The following is a 16,722-nucleotide window of genomic DNA, read 5'->3' on the forward strand; positions in this document are numbered from 1 at the left end:
TGATGAGGGTTTTCTGACTTAACTATATAGGCTTCATTGCCCCTAAACCAGAAAAAGGTATTGTCACAGTTGTAAAATAAAGTTACTACCTTAGCTCTTTTCTGCCATTTCTTTTTTAATGGCAATTTCCTCATGCAATTTTTAGAAAGCTGACATACCTATCACAATTATTTTTACATTAGCTAAATAAGCTAAACCTTCAAGATGTTCATTCTTCAGTTCCACCTCATCTTTTTGACTTTTAGGTGCCTGGACTTCATTATCTCTTAATTTAGTTTCCAGAAACAAGCCTTTTTCACTTGTTTCAGTACATCACCATATGCAGTACTTTCCCTGTCTTCTGTTTCATTTATATAGTCGGTTTCAGTTTTCAGTTTCTTTTCTAAAACCTTTGGGAAATTGTAAGTTGAGCTACATATTTCAGCTAACCTATTTTATCCACAATCATTTCCACTTCTAGTATTCTGATGCTGACAAGATGGCTAGTTCCAGTTTCTGTATTTTCATCATCTTGGTTTTTCACTCTTCTGAATGTTTATGTAGAGTACTTCATCTCAAATCTTAACTCCCTTTTCTAACAGCTTTGTTCAAAATCAAGTTTGGGCTCAAGTCAATAAAAATAACTGCAGGATTGAGCGAAGACACTTACCTTTGGTTTTTTGATCTGTGACCTGCAAAGTAAGAGCAAAAATGTAAACACAGCTTTAAGAACCTCAAAACAAACATCATCAGCCTGCACTAAATCATGATTTTATAAGCACAAGACCGGTATACACTGAAAGAAAATAATCAGCTGATTGAACTGCAAGCATCAGAAGTATTCATGTCTTATGTATCATTTTCAAGAACAATACAGTTTCTGGAATACCTCTGTCTCATGCAAAATGGTATGAACAGTGATTATTGTATTCTTGACTTTTAGTATTCATTCTCCTCCTCTTACCAAACACTAACTTGTGAAGCACAAATAAGCTAAACGCTGATTTGTGAAACACAAATAAACCCGAGCTATAAACCTGAGCTACAGTTCCTTCAGACTGTGCACATTAAATATTGCAGTTCAACTGTAATAAAACTGACCCTCTATGCAAGTATACCCACAGCAGATTGTTGGGGCCAGCAACATAATTCCTACAAGGTCGCTGCATGTGAGAGTACCAATCTGCCTCTGCCACCTTTCATTTCACTTTTCCCACAACATCACCCCCAAGGAGACAAAAGGCTCATTGCTGCAATTACAAAACGTACCAGAAATGCCTATGAAGCACCAGACTTCAACATCTCTTGAATGCAAGAAGTTGATTACTGAAGTGAGCCATCACATTGGCCAATGCACTCAATGTGGTTTTTTTGCTGTACTTCTACATTCTTACAGCATAGCAGATTTCAATCTACAGTAGATACAAACATATCACTGGCATATTCTCTGCCATCATGTGTACTGCAGCATGTTTTGATTCTGTTGATCATGAGTTCTACCACCCGATAATGGAAAAACCCTAAAGATGGTCATGTGTCAGGCTCTATGACACCTGTTCTGTAAAAGAAATTGCTGAGCTAGTCCATAATTCTGGAAAGCACACAGGGACAGTATAGGATAATGAAAGCACAAGTAAAAAGCAGTTTACTGTTTTAGCCAACCAAGCCAGAACCCTTTTGTATGGTAAAGAATAAAAAGACCAACTGTCCTGAATTGCTGTGGCATCATTTACTTCACAAAGGTGAGGAGTGTGATATGCAAAGGTCAATATTCACTAAAACATAAACGAAATTCAAACATCCTAACTTCAGATTCATGCAACTCTTCTAAGATATCAACAATGTACCTGTACCAAAAATGTGTCTGCACCGTGCCAGATGTCAGTACTCACTTCTTTAATGAAACACCCCACAGGCACAAAATTGTATCTGCTTCTAAAGCAGTTAAAATTCTGTTAAGCACCTGTGTGACTGCAATACTCCATTACTAAAGGAAGGTGAAATGGAATAAAAGGATTCATGAAACCAGTGTTGTAATGCTGATAGATTTACTGTAGTAAAGAGTAAACATGGCCTGTAAATAACTTGTCTACTTGGAAGAACCACTTCACCGAATGCCCCAAAAATCCTAAATCCTATCCACAGCTGTCTTAGATTAATAAATACTTTTGCCTGTGTTACACCCATACGAGTCAATGATCTGGTTTAGTGATTTTTCAGATCTGGTATACAGAGGCTGAAAGTGACCGTGCGTCTCAGACCTAACAGCCGTCATCTCTGTGGGAAACCTGTGAGCACTGGCAGGAGGACAGGGCTCATCTCAGCCTTCTGACAAACTACCGAACAGCCCCTGGGACACATCCACAGGAATTCAGTCTATGAATCCGCTTGCATAATCTTTGGTGATTTTTCATTTTTTTTCGAAGATCGAGACAGAAACAGTTGTTTCATGTTATACAAACTCTGTCTGAAAGAAGTGCCCCCCAAATCATTGCTGGTTTTTTGGTGACCACAACCACAATTGCTAAGAATGGACACACACATTTGTGTTCTGCCTTTATTCCCAGCTGTCTTCAAATTTTACTCTTACACTTGGTCTCTAGGGGATTAACTTATTTTCAATGTTTACCTTTTCCAAGATTTTGGCAAAATATCTTAACATTCAATCGTAGCCAATAACTTGGTAGATGAGGGACCACACAGGAAAGCTGGCAAATCTCCTTTGTATTCAACGTACTGATTCCTCTGTAAACACTCTCAGCACTGTTATCAACACAATCAGTACAACCTTTCCAAGTTTTTGTTGTGTTGAGTATTAGCATATAACCCTCAAATCACTACTCTTTGCTCACAAGCCTCTGCACCTCCTTGTTCCTGCGCAGCTGAAAACACACCACCTATTTTTGTTTTATACTTGAACATGAAACAGCAGCAACGGAAGAAGAAAAGACAGATGCTGAAGAAACCTTATTCTTAGCTACCGATCCTCTGCAGTATTATTGTGGATGCACCATCATGACACTGAGAGAAAGACAACACAAATACAGTAGGTTTATCTGCATCAATCTCAAAGTGATAGACTTAATCTGGTAAAAAAAAAAAGCCAGACTCAAATAAAAGCTCCCAATGAGCTAAAATTTAACTGGCACTACAGAATCAGTGTCAGCTGTTCTGAACACAAAGCTGCGTAATTATAACAGGAAAAGAGCAACACCTGAACTTCCCCAGAATCTGAAGTAACCAAAGAACAAGGACTACTGAAAGTAAAGCACTCTGCTTTCAATTTCACACTACTGCTGAGGTTGGGAAGCACAGCCTCTGGAGATGGGAGAGCCTGTAGTGGGTCTCCCAGCTCAAAGAAAATTACCAAAACCAAGTTGCTTGGGGCCACGTCTAACTTGTTTCTGAGCATCTCCAAAAATGATGGAGAACCACAACCTCTTCGGCAAACCTGTTCTAGTGGTTGACCATTCACACACACTCACAAAATTATCCTTCTATGACTAAGCAGAATTTCTTGTATTTCAATTTGTGCTCCCTGCCTCATGTCCTGTCTTGTGCACCGCTGAGAAGAGCCTGGCTGCATCTTCTTTATTCTCTCCCACCAAATATCTACACAAGTTCCCCTGAAGCTCCTCTTCCCCAGGCTGAGCAGTTCCAGCTCACTCGGCCTCCGTTTCACTTGTCAGGTACTCCAGTCCCTTAATCATTTCTGAGGCCCTTTGCTGATTCCACTCAAGGATGCTTAGAGTTGTCTTGGACTGGGATGCCCAAAATAAGATGGAGAGGACTTAAGTAAAAAGCCCGTGTAAGGCTGCAAAAAACACTGAGTTCACACTACAAGCTAATACCTAGAATGATCTACTACATTTTTAACAGAAGAGAACACTTTTGAACAAACCAAGTGTTCATTGTTGAGCATAAACAGTTTTCAGCGACTCTTCATGAATCTCCACTTCAACTAAAGTGTTACTGGCCAAAGAAAATGTGAAACCTAACCAGTACGTAGCAAAAAATAAAAGCCACTTCCACAGAAATATTTCACATAATCTTTTTTAAGAACTTGTAGCGTTCTCATCCCCGAACACCTCAAAACAGCAAGAAATGCACATACTGAGCGCCCATTTCAGTAACATTAACTGAATACTTTTCATCACAAAACTTACTCCTTTTTCTTCATCTGACAAACTAAGGAGAAGAAATACCAAAGTTTACTAAAAACTAAAGTTCAAGAGAAATAATGCAGAAAATCCTTAATGAAGTGTCACTACACTTCAGACAATAAGAGGTTTTATTCTCCAACACAAGCAATCTAATATCTTACCAGCCCCAACACAATTTATGCTCCAGCTGGATAGAAGAATTCAAACATCAAAACCTACCTTCTGAGCAGATTCCTTCTTTTTCTTATCCTCTTTCTTCCTTTTCTTGTCTTCCATTAACTGTTCTTCCCTTTCTTGCTCCTTCTCTCTGCCAAAACATGAAAAACAACAGTATGAGCACTTTCAAGTTCTGTAGGATCTGCACGTATTATATACCTCTTCCACACAAGAAAAGAAGTCAAGACATCAGATTCCTCTGATCATCACACTTCATTTGCATTGAAGCTCTTGGTCTGAGATCAGAAAAGCATCTTCTCGTTCAGTGTGGCCACGATTGTGAAACTTACTGTATAAAGTCTTCTATTTGGATCAGGCTGCTTCTTGCAGTTCCCTATGTACATTAACTATGTCTGGTACTAAAAAATTCCTTCGAGACATTCTGACTGACCAAAGCACTCTTTTAATTGGGTGGTACTATTATTTAATGGAGTCTCATGAATTTTTTTCATATGGTAAAAAAGGGAAGTAATAATTTAAATAAGAGGGTTTGGTTTGATTTGTCTTCACAAGGGGAAGACCTGACTCTATTGCCTGTAGCTATACCACTTGTTAGAGATTAGAAGTGTCATATCAAATCAAAGCCATCAGTTATTAGACAAATCACTAACTTGATTTCTAGACTACAATACCCAGCCAAATATTTTTTTTTTTGTGATGAACTCTTTAATATAAACTACTTTCCATGGAAAGTATCTTCTACCAAAGAACACTCCTTCAATGAAAATAAAATAAGAAAAATGTGCGCAGCTGCTACTGTTGCCAAGCTCTTATGTTGTTGCTATGCACTGTATCAAAATAAAAGTACCACTAAATAGTTAATTTACTGCATATATACTACTGCCTGAGCTGTTTCTATGGTAAACCACATTTTGATTAACTAATTATCTTCACCTGATTAAAAGAAGTTTTCAGCTCACTTGGAATATATTCTTTTTTTTTAATCACAGAAATTTTAAGACAATTAACATATAACGATGATGTATCACAAGGGAGAAGGGCGGAGAAAGGGGATGTGCACTTCAGAAATGGGGACCATTCAACACATTCAATCCATGATTTTTTACAGCACAACTTTAATTTCGATCAACGAAGATGGATTTGGGAAGTTTCAAAATATCAACTTTAAATGTGCAAAAATATCAGTGCCATAATCAGAGTGGGGGAAGGGGGAAGGGGAGAGGAGAAAGGAGAAGAAAACATTTCAACTCACTCTGCTGGCTATAACAGCTGGAGCTCATACTTATACTAAGCTATTTATTTAAATGATGCACAAATCTAAAGTTCCTTGTGAGTACAATTTAAAAAGATTAGGGGTGAGCTGGCTTTATTATCATGTCTTTCAGAATTTTCCTTACACTGTGAGCTGCAATACCTCAGGTAACGTTCATGCTCTCATTTTCACCAGATACTGCCAAGTAGAAGCGTGAAGAAACATTTACAAAACAAAACTAATAGCTTCAATTTGACACAAATATTTTGAAACACGATGTGCTACCACCTTCCTGCTTGAAGACTCTTCTAAATACAAAAGGTTCTGTGTACCTCTTCTACAGTCAGAAAATAGATAATTGTCCTGGTTTCCTGAACTCACACTCCTCCTTGGTAGATGGAGACTAGAATGAATGAGTGCTCAGTAATACTGCCCTCAGGCTATTACCACGTACCACTTATACATTAATGGCAAGTCTGGTCCCCTTTTAACAAAATTGGAGGCAGGCATTCTCCATCATACTGAATAGTGTTTTATGCACTCTGTCTAGTATTGCTGAAGCAAGGTCAGTTGTCGCTCTTTTCTGTTCTCTATAAAATGTCAAAGCACACTTTCCAGCTCTACACTCAGGAAAAGCCCCGCAGGTTTTTCAGTTTCACTAACATGCACACGATGCAAAGCATTTGAGTAGGTTGGTGTACTTCATACCACCATGAGAGCACTGAGATGGAATTTTCCAATTTTCTTTGAGCCACAGATTTTAAGTAATATGGAAAAAGCTCTCCAGTAACACCATTCTCTTTCAAAGTTATTGTAACATCAAATTTTCTTTGCTACTTTGTTAGTGACAAACAGTTTGGACCCTTTGGGCTGTGGTGCCTCTTATAACTTCACTGTGTCAAAAAAACTTCCAATGCAGCAAGCAAACACTTAAATAGCTGTCTTAAGGGAGCTGCTGAAAAAGGGTAAAATAAAAAAATGAGTTCCAGTAACTGCCTGGCACACAGACAACCTTCTGCTTAAAAGCACCTACTTATTTCTGTGAGCAGGCAGGGGATGGAAAAGAACTAGGAAACGTTAAAATTCACCATCAAAGCTGAAGTTATGGCTTACAATGACACACAGCACTAGCAATAAAAAGAACTGGGGATAGAAAACCCATAGCCTGGAAGAAAACAAGTGGTTATGGTCACCTGTCTTTATGACCACAAGCTCAAAACAGGCATACTGCTGCTTCCTCCACCTTCTTCTCCTATATACCTGGACGAGGATCTGCAGTACCAAGGCTGCAAACAAATGCTTAGCTCGGAGGCCTACCTTCCCTCATGCTGTTTCAGTAGAAGTGGATATTCAGTACCCCACTGGGCACATCATCATCAACTACTGTATAGGAATAATAATCAGTACTCAGTAATTCAGGCTTCAAATCAACAATCTGTGTAGGCACTCAGCTCAGTTCTGTTGAGCTGCCAGGGATCAATTCAAGCACTTAAGATACGTTTTATGTTCAAAACCATAAAGTTCTTGATATAAACCTTACAGACATGTATGAGCTGTGATGCTATACTCTTCAAAGGACAGAGAAAGGATTGATGATACAGATGGGTTAACAATGTGACACTATGCTGGAAATTTACCAAGCCAGAGGCAAAACAGCTGATTGTTATTTTGCATATCACACCTGACATTTTCCCACTTGTGCTCTTCTATGCATTTTGATATTATTAGCAGCTTTATAGTCAAAATTTGCCCTTTCACCTGCATGCGTAATCCATGTTCACTGCCTTTTAAGAAAACACAAACAATACTCGTCAATAAAAATATTTTTGTTTTGACAAAGACTGCTTGAGTCATTTAAAAAAGCACCACGCAACCATCATGACTGTAGCTGTACAACTACTTTAAAAAATATAACTTTTCCATTAAAAGTATGGCAACTAAAATTATGCTGATGCAACTGTTGTCAGCCAGCTTTCAGGCGAGCCAGCGTGCAGTGGCAGCAGCCCCAAGAGCAGCACGCAGGAGAAAGGCAAGCAGGTGATGATTTTGAGGGGTGGAGTTTTATTGCTTGTTTGTTTAGTGCACTTCTAACATCTTCTGGAACACTACCAATCAGATGTCGATGAATATGGCAAGCTGTGACTTTTGTGGTCCTCTTTTCTACAGTGGTGCGTCATTGCAGAAACAGAACCTTGCTGCATACAAACCTGTGAGAACAAGATTGACTGGAGGAAAAAAAAGCACTACGACGTTAAGAGTTTCAGCAAAATCAACAAAAAACCTTTCAAAGATCTCACTGATTTATTCAGAGGATGCTGCCAATTAACCAAACATCAACTACAAGATTATTTTCTGGCCTGGCCAGGGAAACCAGGCTCCATCCAGGAACCAGCTGCTTCTATTGACAAGATCAGCACAGAAAATCCATAACTCTAAATGAGTAATATAATGGGACGTGGTTCCATTTTTTGTTACCAGCTCAAAGTAATGAGAACACAGATGCACCAAAATCCTGAGGAGGAAGTCTGATGAACAACAATCAGCAGCTGTAACTTTACTCTCCTTCTCTAATAGGACTTCAACTAATTTCCTGCAAAATCTGAGGATTAACATTGTTAAAGAATGTTTCAAAAATGTATTACAGACTTCATTTCTGAAAGAATAAAAACCACTTGAACAGCTTACAAATGAAGAGAATCTCTAAGCGTTAATCCAAAATTTTGTTTTGAAAACCAACACACAGAACAGTAGCAATGACATTGTGTAACAAAACTTATCACTTCAGAAAAAAAGGAGGCTTTTTCAACAAGTTAACTTGAGAAAACAGCTGCAAAACTCAAGCTCTCGCAAGACCAGAGCCACTTCAGAAAGAAAAAAAGAGGCATTTAAAAAGCATACCCTCTGACACAACAATTGACAAGCTTTTGAACATGCTCTTCTCCTGCAAAATCCTAAAGTTCATTTTTCCTTTTTCCTGCAGTGCGAGGGCTTGAGGCATGGGTAAAGAACACTGTTCTTCACCGTTCTTGCTACCCAGCTGAAAACATGAGACGACGTAGTGCACTGCACACTATCTGCTGACAACACGCCTTGATGGGTGGAGATAACACGCTGCACAGAACCTTAGCCTATGCATAAAAAAAACACAACCCGATAAAGTCACCCTCAAACTTTAAGTGCATGAAAATGCAAGTAACATGCAAGATACAAATCCATGGAAACTCAGGAGCGGCATTTCAGAGTATAAAGTTCCAAGTTCCTTCCAAGGGCTACGGAGCAGCTGCATAAAAATGTCAGCAGTCCCCTGTGATGATGGAGACCGGGTAGCAGAACTGTGAGTTCTCTTTCCTCCTTTTGCCCCTGCTCTTTACTTTCAATATTATTTGCTAAAACACAACATGGCAGCAAACATCTCTGGGTGCATCCTAGCAATCTTTCCTCCAAATTGGGAACCAACCTTCCTACCCTCTTCCAGAACAGAAGAGATTATGAAACTACACTTGTAGGATTGACAGTGTTTTAACAGAACAAGCTTTTATCTATAGAGCTACAAGGTCACATTAACAACTGATAAATTTTGTCTAAAAACTTCAGCCACAACCAACCACAGCCAGAGGCCTTCACTTTACATGACAGAATGATATGCACTGCATGGGCCACTCGTTTTGAGGCGATATTTGTTAACTTGAACTAACTCGGGTGTCCTGTGATTCAAAACATCAGTCCAGAATTAAATTAATTCGCCGATTAGAAATAGATCCAAAGATTCAAATTTGAGGGACTAAACCAGTATTCAAATCTACAGTAAGGTATCCAACCCTGGCCAAGATTTGAAGGCAGGACTTCCAGTGAGCTGCAGTTAATTGCATGTGGCTTCTCAGCATTACTGAAAGTTTGCTCAGGATCATAAAATTTATCTACATTGTACAGCCTGGAAATTAGCAGAAATAGGCATCATACAGCAATCTGACAGACATATTGCAGAACACCTTTGGAGCAGGCTCAAGGCCAAGTGCTATTCCAAGACAGAAGCTCCTCTTAACCTACACAGGCACAACTTTCTCAGAGATCAGCTGCCTTCACAGTGTTATTTCACGATCAGCTTGCTACCACCACAAGGAGCAAGTGTCATTTTCTTCCACTTTATTCCTCTTTACCAAGCTCTGTCCCCAACCTTTCCTGGTTTCAGCCTTGTTGTGATACCAGCTGACAGTATGGCAAGCAACTTTTCAACTCACAAAAACTCATTTGGACCACTTACCATCACCTTTTTTTTATTTTTGTAAACTGAATTATTTTCACACGTTATGAGACAAGTACGAGAAAGCAACACACACAAGCAGCAGGAATCTTTCCTATTTGCCAAAGCAACATGTGAAATCTCTTGTCATTAAATGAAACTGCAGCCTTTTCATGCAGCACTCAGTTAAAACTCCACATAAATTTTATCAGTAGAAAGACTGCCAAAGTATCTGCATTTCCTCCTGAAGCTGACTCTGCAGTTGCACTAGTAAAGACAACATCTCTTCTGAACTGGGCTGTATTTAGTCCTTTATTCCACCGTCTGCATACATAACCCTACTGCTGTCGCTTGCATCTCTGCAGTTTTAATTGTAACACGGGCTTTACTGGTACGTTCCTGTATCATGCTTTATATATACATGCTTTACAAAGAATACACTGACAGTAACAAGGGATATGAGCAATGAAGAAGAGAACACAGTACGAACTCCTAAATGAGTACATAGGATTTCAGCTCTCACACTCTGAGGCTCAGGCTTTTCTTGTTGCAGCTAAGAGCACCAGCATTCAACTGCTTCAGTTGGATGAAAGCTTTGAAATCAAATCAATTAACTGGGACTTCAGAGACTAAAACCAAAGCAAAATGAACTGCTGCCCTACGGAGCATGGAAAACCTGACCATTTTAACTCTACTTTCATTGGATGTGTTACACTTTAACCTAAGCGTCCATTATTTCAACACCGTGAGAAGAGTGTGGTGTGTTCAAACACACACAGGTGTGTTCCGGCGTGTTCAAACAGAACATCAAACAGAAGCGAGGTGTTACACAGCCTGGGTTGCAACCCACAGCTGATTGACTGACTTCCTGAAGGTACAATTACTTCCACTAGACAGAGCCACTAAAAGAATTAACGATCTCACTGATCCAAAGGTTCAAAATAGGACTTGTTTTATAAAAGATAGTACACAAATGCACATCACAGCCACATTCTCTCTCGAGCAATGCTCATGTGCATAAACCAGGCAGACCCAAGCCACACAAATGTTGGCTGAATGTGGGATAAGCCCTTAGAATCTCGGCCTTCAGGCTGAACTGCAGAAGTGGAACATGAAACTACTTTAGCACAAATTAACTGTGATAGGTAGAAGGGGAAAGCCAAACAAACAAACCCCCAGAATAGTACCTCTGAGTATAAATATTTCCCAGACTACAAAAAATAAGCCTAGAGTATAAAAGCATTGAGAAAAAAAAAAAATTAGTTGTTTGCCTGAAATGAGATTGAAGACTGTACCGTCACTGAACAACCACAAAACCGAAGAGACTGCCTGTGCAGCTGAAAATGGCCAGGGACCACTGCTCTACACTTTTTTGAATGAAAATGAAATGTAAGTAACAGAACTCCGCCCTAAAATATGAGAATAATTTTTCCTGTCTGGAACATTATATTTGAACATATATACACACTCGGCGTAACACGTAGGACAATCAATAACAAAAGCCACGCTGCAGAATTGGTACACACAGTGAAAACACACTTCATTATACATTAATTGAAAATGCTTTAGGAAAAAGCATCTTTGAAGTACTCTGTACTGAAGTACTTTTAAAGCCAGGAGTTGTTTGCCCACCAACGAGTTGGACTAAGCTGCTTCTGTCTTCCCTTTGGCTGGAGACCAAAACCGCGTCACTGAGAGAAGTTTGCTTACTTCAAATAGCGTATCTGGAACAAGTGATACGCCCTTATCGCTGCAAAACATCAGCAATTGGAAGCTGCTGCAGAAAACAACCGAACTTACAAAGATCAGCATACTGACTTCGCTGGAGGTACGCTCTGCTAGAGGAAACCTGCTTACAGAACACCACTCTGCTCGTTAATGGAGGAGGATTAATTAGTTCTGGAGTGTTACGTAAATATATATATATGCATAGAAAGAGTGACAAATGCTCATACAGAGGTGTGGCCTCAGCACTTCAGCAACTGCTTTGTGGGGGGTTCCATTTCAGTTTCACTAGCTTCCTGCTGGTAAGAAAACCTTAACTGCATAAAATAAGAACTGAAATCCCTTTAATATCCCTTATTTCTCGCTCGTGTCAATTATGTACATTGAAAAATCTACCTAAAGGCAAGTTCTGAAGTTTCCAAAAGTTAGCCTCAGTTGATAAAAATCGAAGTTATAAGTTTTAAATTCGGCTACGCAGCCCAAGTTCTGGAATGTTTTCAGATCTAAGCAAGCTTCCTCCCCTACTTCAGCCTTCAAACGCTTCAGAGCTTTTATGGATCAGTAATTATTATTTCATTACGTGTGCACGCAAAAATATCAAAGCCACAGATAAAGTGTTTAGAGAGTTGTGAAATGTGAAAAATACCTCAAGAACGGCAAAGCATTCAGTTAGAAATCAACCCGTCATTAAAAGCTCAATGATTTGTTATCATATCAGAACATTTATTCAGCAAGACAGTTCTATTCAGGACTTCAAAGTTTCGCTGAAGGATCAAATAATGTGATTTTTAAAATAGAAAGTAAGATGCACAGAAAGCTCTATTATCTAAAACTGTTTACCAAGAAAGGTGTCTCTGTGGTTCTGTAACCCACAGAAAATATGTTGAGAAATGAATGAATGACAACAGATATAGAACAATTAATGGGTAACAGCCACCGCAATAAAATCTCAATAAAGAACTTGTGATTGCTCTCAGAAGGAGCTGAACTTCCCCTTGCATGCGTACAACTTATTTTCATTACCCCTTCCAAAAAGAACTTTCTACCTATCCCACTGTGCTTACAGAAGTACTTCAAGAGCCCTACTTCGCCACACAACATGGGGCTTGAAATAAAGGCAAGCTATCTGGGAGAAGTGCCAAATGTCAGTAAAAGAATTGCTTATTAGTCTGCAAGCGCAGTATACACAAGTATTTCACAGTATTGGTTTGCATTAAAAGATTAAGAGCTGTACATTCCACCAGTTTGATAACCTCAAATGGCTTGCATGTTGAGAGGGAAAAAAAGGCACTCGTGTGAAAACTGACAAGAAGGAAAGTTGCAAAAAATCTATCCCCTAAACAACACTTTTCAGGTTTCATTCCTAATCTCTAAACCAATTCACCTCTTAAGAAGCCAGTGACACTTTCTGTGTGAGATACACTGTCCTCCTACCTGTCTTACCATCACTCACAAGAGTGACTCTTACTAAAAGGACCTCTGGGAGTTGCCTGGTGTAACCCTGTGCTCACAGCAGGGCCATCATCACACAGGCTGGTCAAGACCTAGTCACATTCTAAGCATCTAAAAGACAAGAGGAACAACCACCACCATGAAGAGCCTGTTCCAGTTTTTGACTACACTCACAACACTTGCCCAATATCTAATTCAAACTCCCTTTCTCCACTTTTTATTAATTACCTCTTGGCTTTGTTTTTCTTCTTGCTGTGCACTATTTCCACTAATAGCTCTCCATACATGCTCATTAGGTGGCTGACGACACCAGTCAGTAACCTTACCTCTTTAACTTTCTCAGTCTGAACAAATCCAGTTCTCTCAGCTTCTCCTTGTGCCAAGACATGCTCCAGTTTAAGTATCTTGGTGTGGTATGGGTGCCAAAACTGGTCACAGCACATTAAAGGTGAATAGAGAAGAAACACTTCCGTTGACCCACTGGCTATATTCTTGCTAATACAGACTAACACGTGCTTGGTTTCTAACATCAAGGACACCTTCCTGACTCACATTCTGGTTTTACTCTTTCAGGACCTTCAGGTGTTTTTTTTCTGCAGAGCTACTTTCTACTTTGTAGGTGCCTGAACTGTGCTGGAGCATGGCATCGCTTTGCCCAAGGTGCAGGACTTTCTATTCACACTGACTGGATTTCAAGAGGCTTCTGTCAGACCTTTTCTTCCAGCCTGTCCCCTCTTGCTATTCCCCCTGAATAGCAATCTTATAGTCTAAAGCTGTCAAGCACTCAGCACAGCTTAGGATCATCTGCAAAAAAGTATTTCTGTACTTCATGGCAGAGTGAGCTGGATGCAAATTCCAGATGTTTTCTACAGATCTGCAGCAGGAGAGCTGTACCAACTACCCACCTGTATCGGCTGTCTGCCCATGCTGGTAAACCACAGCACTCTGCAGCCTAGATAGGCTGTGCAAGCCAAGCTCAAAACATCACAGGCAGCTTTATCAAAGTCTCAGTGGTGCTTTAAACTTGTTACAAATAGTGAGGAAAGTGAAGCTGATAAACACTACTGCCATCTTAATAATGTATTTTTACAAGTATGGCTGAGAAGCATTATTAAAAAAACGGAACTATTTTACACTTAATCTTTTGACAAAAGTCAGAAAGGAAAAGTCATCTCTCCTGACAATGGCGTAACTCAATTCTAACAAAAGCAGCTCTGTACTTTCTTAGATTATGGAGCTCTGTATTAAATGCCAAGAACACAATTATTCTTTAAGACACACACAGATCCCAAGGAAGCATGCTACTTGTTGTCTGTGGCAATCATGGCAGTGCACTCATAACAATTATAACACAAACACTGAAGAAGTGTAAAACAGCTCAAACTATGCTTTTTCTGCTACAGTTTCATTATGGCACCAACTCAGGTCACCTAGATCTCAAGGAACTGGATCGCAGAAAACCTCTGCTAACAGTAGTAGCTACATTTACACAGAAACACATGATGGCTCAGATCGCAAGAGACTGTTGGGTTCATCCACTCCAACCTGTGCACTAGCAGGGACACCTCAGCAGTGTGCCCAGGGTCATACCCAGGCAGCTTTTGAAGATCTCGAAAGGCTGCAGCCAGAGGGTTGTGATCAATGGTTCAATGCCCAGGCGGAGGCTGGCGATGAGTGGTGTCCCCAGGGGTCTCCCTTGGGACCAGTACTCTTTTAACATCTTTATCAATGACATAAATGATGGGACTGAGTGCACCTCAGCAAGTTTGCTGATAACAATTAAGCTGAGAGTTGCAGGTGCTAAGGCAGAAGGAAGGGACATCACCCAGCGAGACCTTGATAAACTCAAAAGGTGGGCCCAATGCGAACCTAATGACGTTCAACAAAGTACAAGGTTTTGCAGTTGTGCTGGGGTAGTACCAAATTATTGTATACAGACTGGGAGAAGAACTCTTAGTTAGAATAACTCTTAGAGTGTAGCCCTACCAAAAAGGACTTAAGAGTTCTGGCAGATAAAAAAAACTTAACATGAGCCAGTAGCGTGTGCTAGCAGCCTGGAAGACCAACAGTATCCTGGGCTGCATCAGAAGAAGGGCAGCCAGCAAGGGAAGGGAAGATTATCAGAGAGCTGAAGGAGCTGGGCTTGTTCAGCCTGGAAAGAAGACGGCTGCAGGGAGACCTCATTATGCCTTCCTTGCGGAGAAGGACATGGGAGTTCAGGTGAATGAAAAGCTTAACCATGAGCCAGCATAACATACAGCACAGAAGGCCAACTGTACCCTGGGCCACATCAAAAGAGGGCAGCCAGCAGGGTGAGTGAGGTGACATCCCCCTCTGCTCTACTCTGGTAAGGCCTCACTTGGGAGTACTGCATCTAGGTGTGGGATCCCAAAACAAGAATGACACGGAACTGCTGGAGCAGATCCAGGAGGCCACGAAGATGATCAGAGGGCTTGAGCACTTCTCATGCACAGAGAGGTAGAGGGAACTGCATTTGTTCAGCGTGGAGAAGAGAAGGCTGTGGAGACTTCAGTGTGGCCTTCTAGTACCTGAGCTTAAAAACAGGAAGGTGACTGAATTTTTATGCAGTCTGATGCCATTATAAGGTGGAAAGAATTTAAAATAAAGAAGGAGAAATGTAGAGTAAATGCTTGGAGGAATCCCTTTACTCAGAAGGTGATGGGGTGCTGACATTGATTGCCCAACGAGACTGTGGCTATCTCATCATCCCTGGAGATGTTCAAGGCATGGGGTTGTAATTCTATGGCCACGCAGTTCCATCTGGGCCCTACAAAGGACATCTACATGTGTCACTCCAGGAGTAATGCCTCCTGTTTATTTCCATGGCAGCTACAATAGACAGAAAGAGCAGAGTAACACTAATTGATAGAACAAATTCTTAGCTACATAACACAATTTTTCAAGAGTTACCACCATTAGCTGACAATCCTCATTTTTTACTGTGACAGTGGTGCTCATCTATCTGCAACATGGCTTGTCTTTCACATAGTTGTTATCACTGCAGAAATACACCACCCACCACCACACTGCACTCACATCCACTGGCTGGTTTCCATCAACATTCAGCAAGCATTAATGAATGCCCATGGGTGCAATTCTTTCTGTATGGAGGAATTCAGTGACACAGCATTGCTTCACCTGCACTACCGTATCAGATACCATTTTGTCAGACTGCTCCTCTGCTGCCATTTGCCACAAGGAAACAAAATCTAATGGAACGTTGGTAGGAAGGTTCAAACTACATTGCCATACGTCTAAAATACACCTCTGGCATTGTGGGCCAACATAATGAAATAAGAAGCATGACTTTTGGAGCACCCTGTGTACACATTTTCTTTCTTAGAGGAGGTCTCAAATTTACTCTTCACTTACAGTTGGAAGGATTTTGCTCCCCGACACAATTCCTAGAGGTTCAGGTATATGAGAGACACAGAAGCCTGGCTATGAGAGAAAACTGAGGCAAAGAACTTACTGAGTACCTTCAGGCTTCTCTGTCTGTCTCTGTCAGTTTTCCCTTCACATTTATAACAAGGGACACCCTACCTGGCCTTTCTCTTCCAATCAATGTACCTATAAAATCCCTTCTTGTCACTTTTCATACCCCTTGCCAAGTCCAGTTCCATCTGTGCCTTGGCTTTCCTGATCACACCTCTATGCATCCAGACAGCATCCCTGTACTCTTCCCAGGCCACATGCCCCTGCTCCCACTGTGT

The 16,722-nt window shown here is 40.5% G+C and overlaps 1 protein-coding gene across 10 annotated transcripts in view; it reads right to left on the bottom strand.

Annotated features, from left to right (window-relative positions):
* The window catches only part of TNRC6B (trinucleotide repeat containing adaptor 6B), a 126,030-nt gene that overhangs the window by 39,983 nt on the left and 69,325 nt on the right, over nt 1-16,722 (bottom strand). For 9 of the 10 annotated variants that reach the window (XM_065742936.1, XM_065742935.1, XM_065742941.1 and 6 more), the window contains 2 exons: nt 4,362-4,449; nt 650-671 (listed from right to left, as the gene is read on the bottom strand). In XM_065742936.1, the coding sequence (XP_065599008.1) occupies nt 650-671; nt 4,362-4,449 (110 nt within the window). Of the gene's footprint in view, nt 1-649; nt 672-4,361; nt 4,450-8,469; nt 8,620-16,722 lie in introns of those variants that run through there. The other variant, XM_065742939.1, reaches the window with a different exon arrangement.

Source organism: Cyrtonyx montezumae, unplaced genomic scaffold (assembly GCF_038088225.1).
Source record: "Cyrtonyx montezumae isolate F1298 unplaced genomic scaffold, pur_monq_1.0 scaffold_3, whole genome shotgun sequence".
Taxonomy (NCBI): domain Eukaryota; kingdom Metazoa; phylum Chordata; class Aves; order Galliformes; family Odontophoridae; genus Cyrtonyx; species Cyrtonyx montezumae.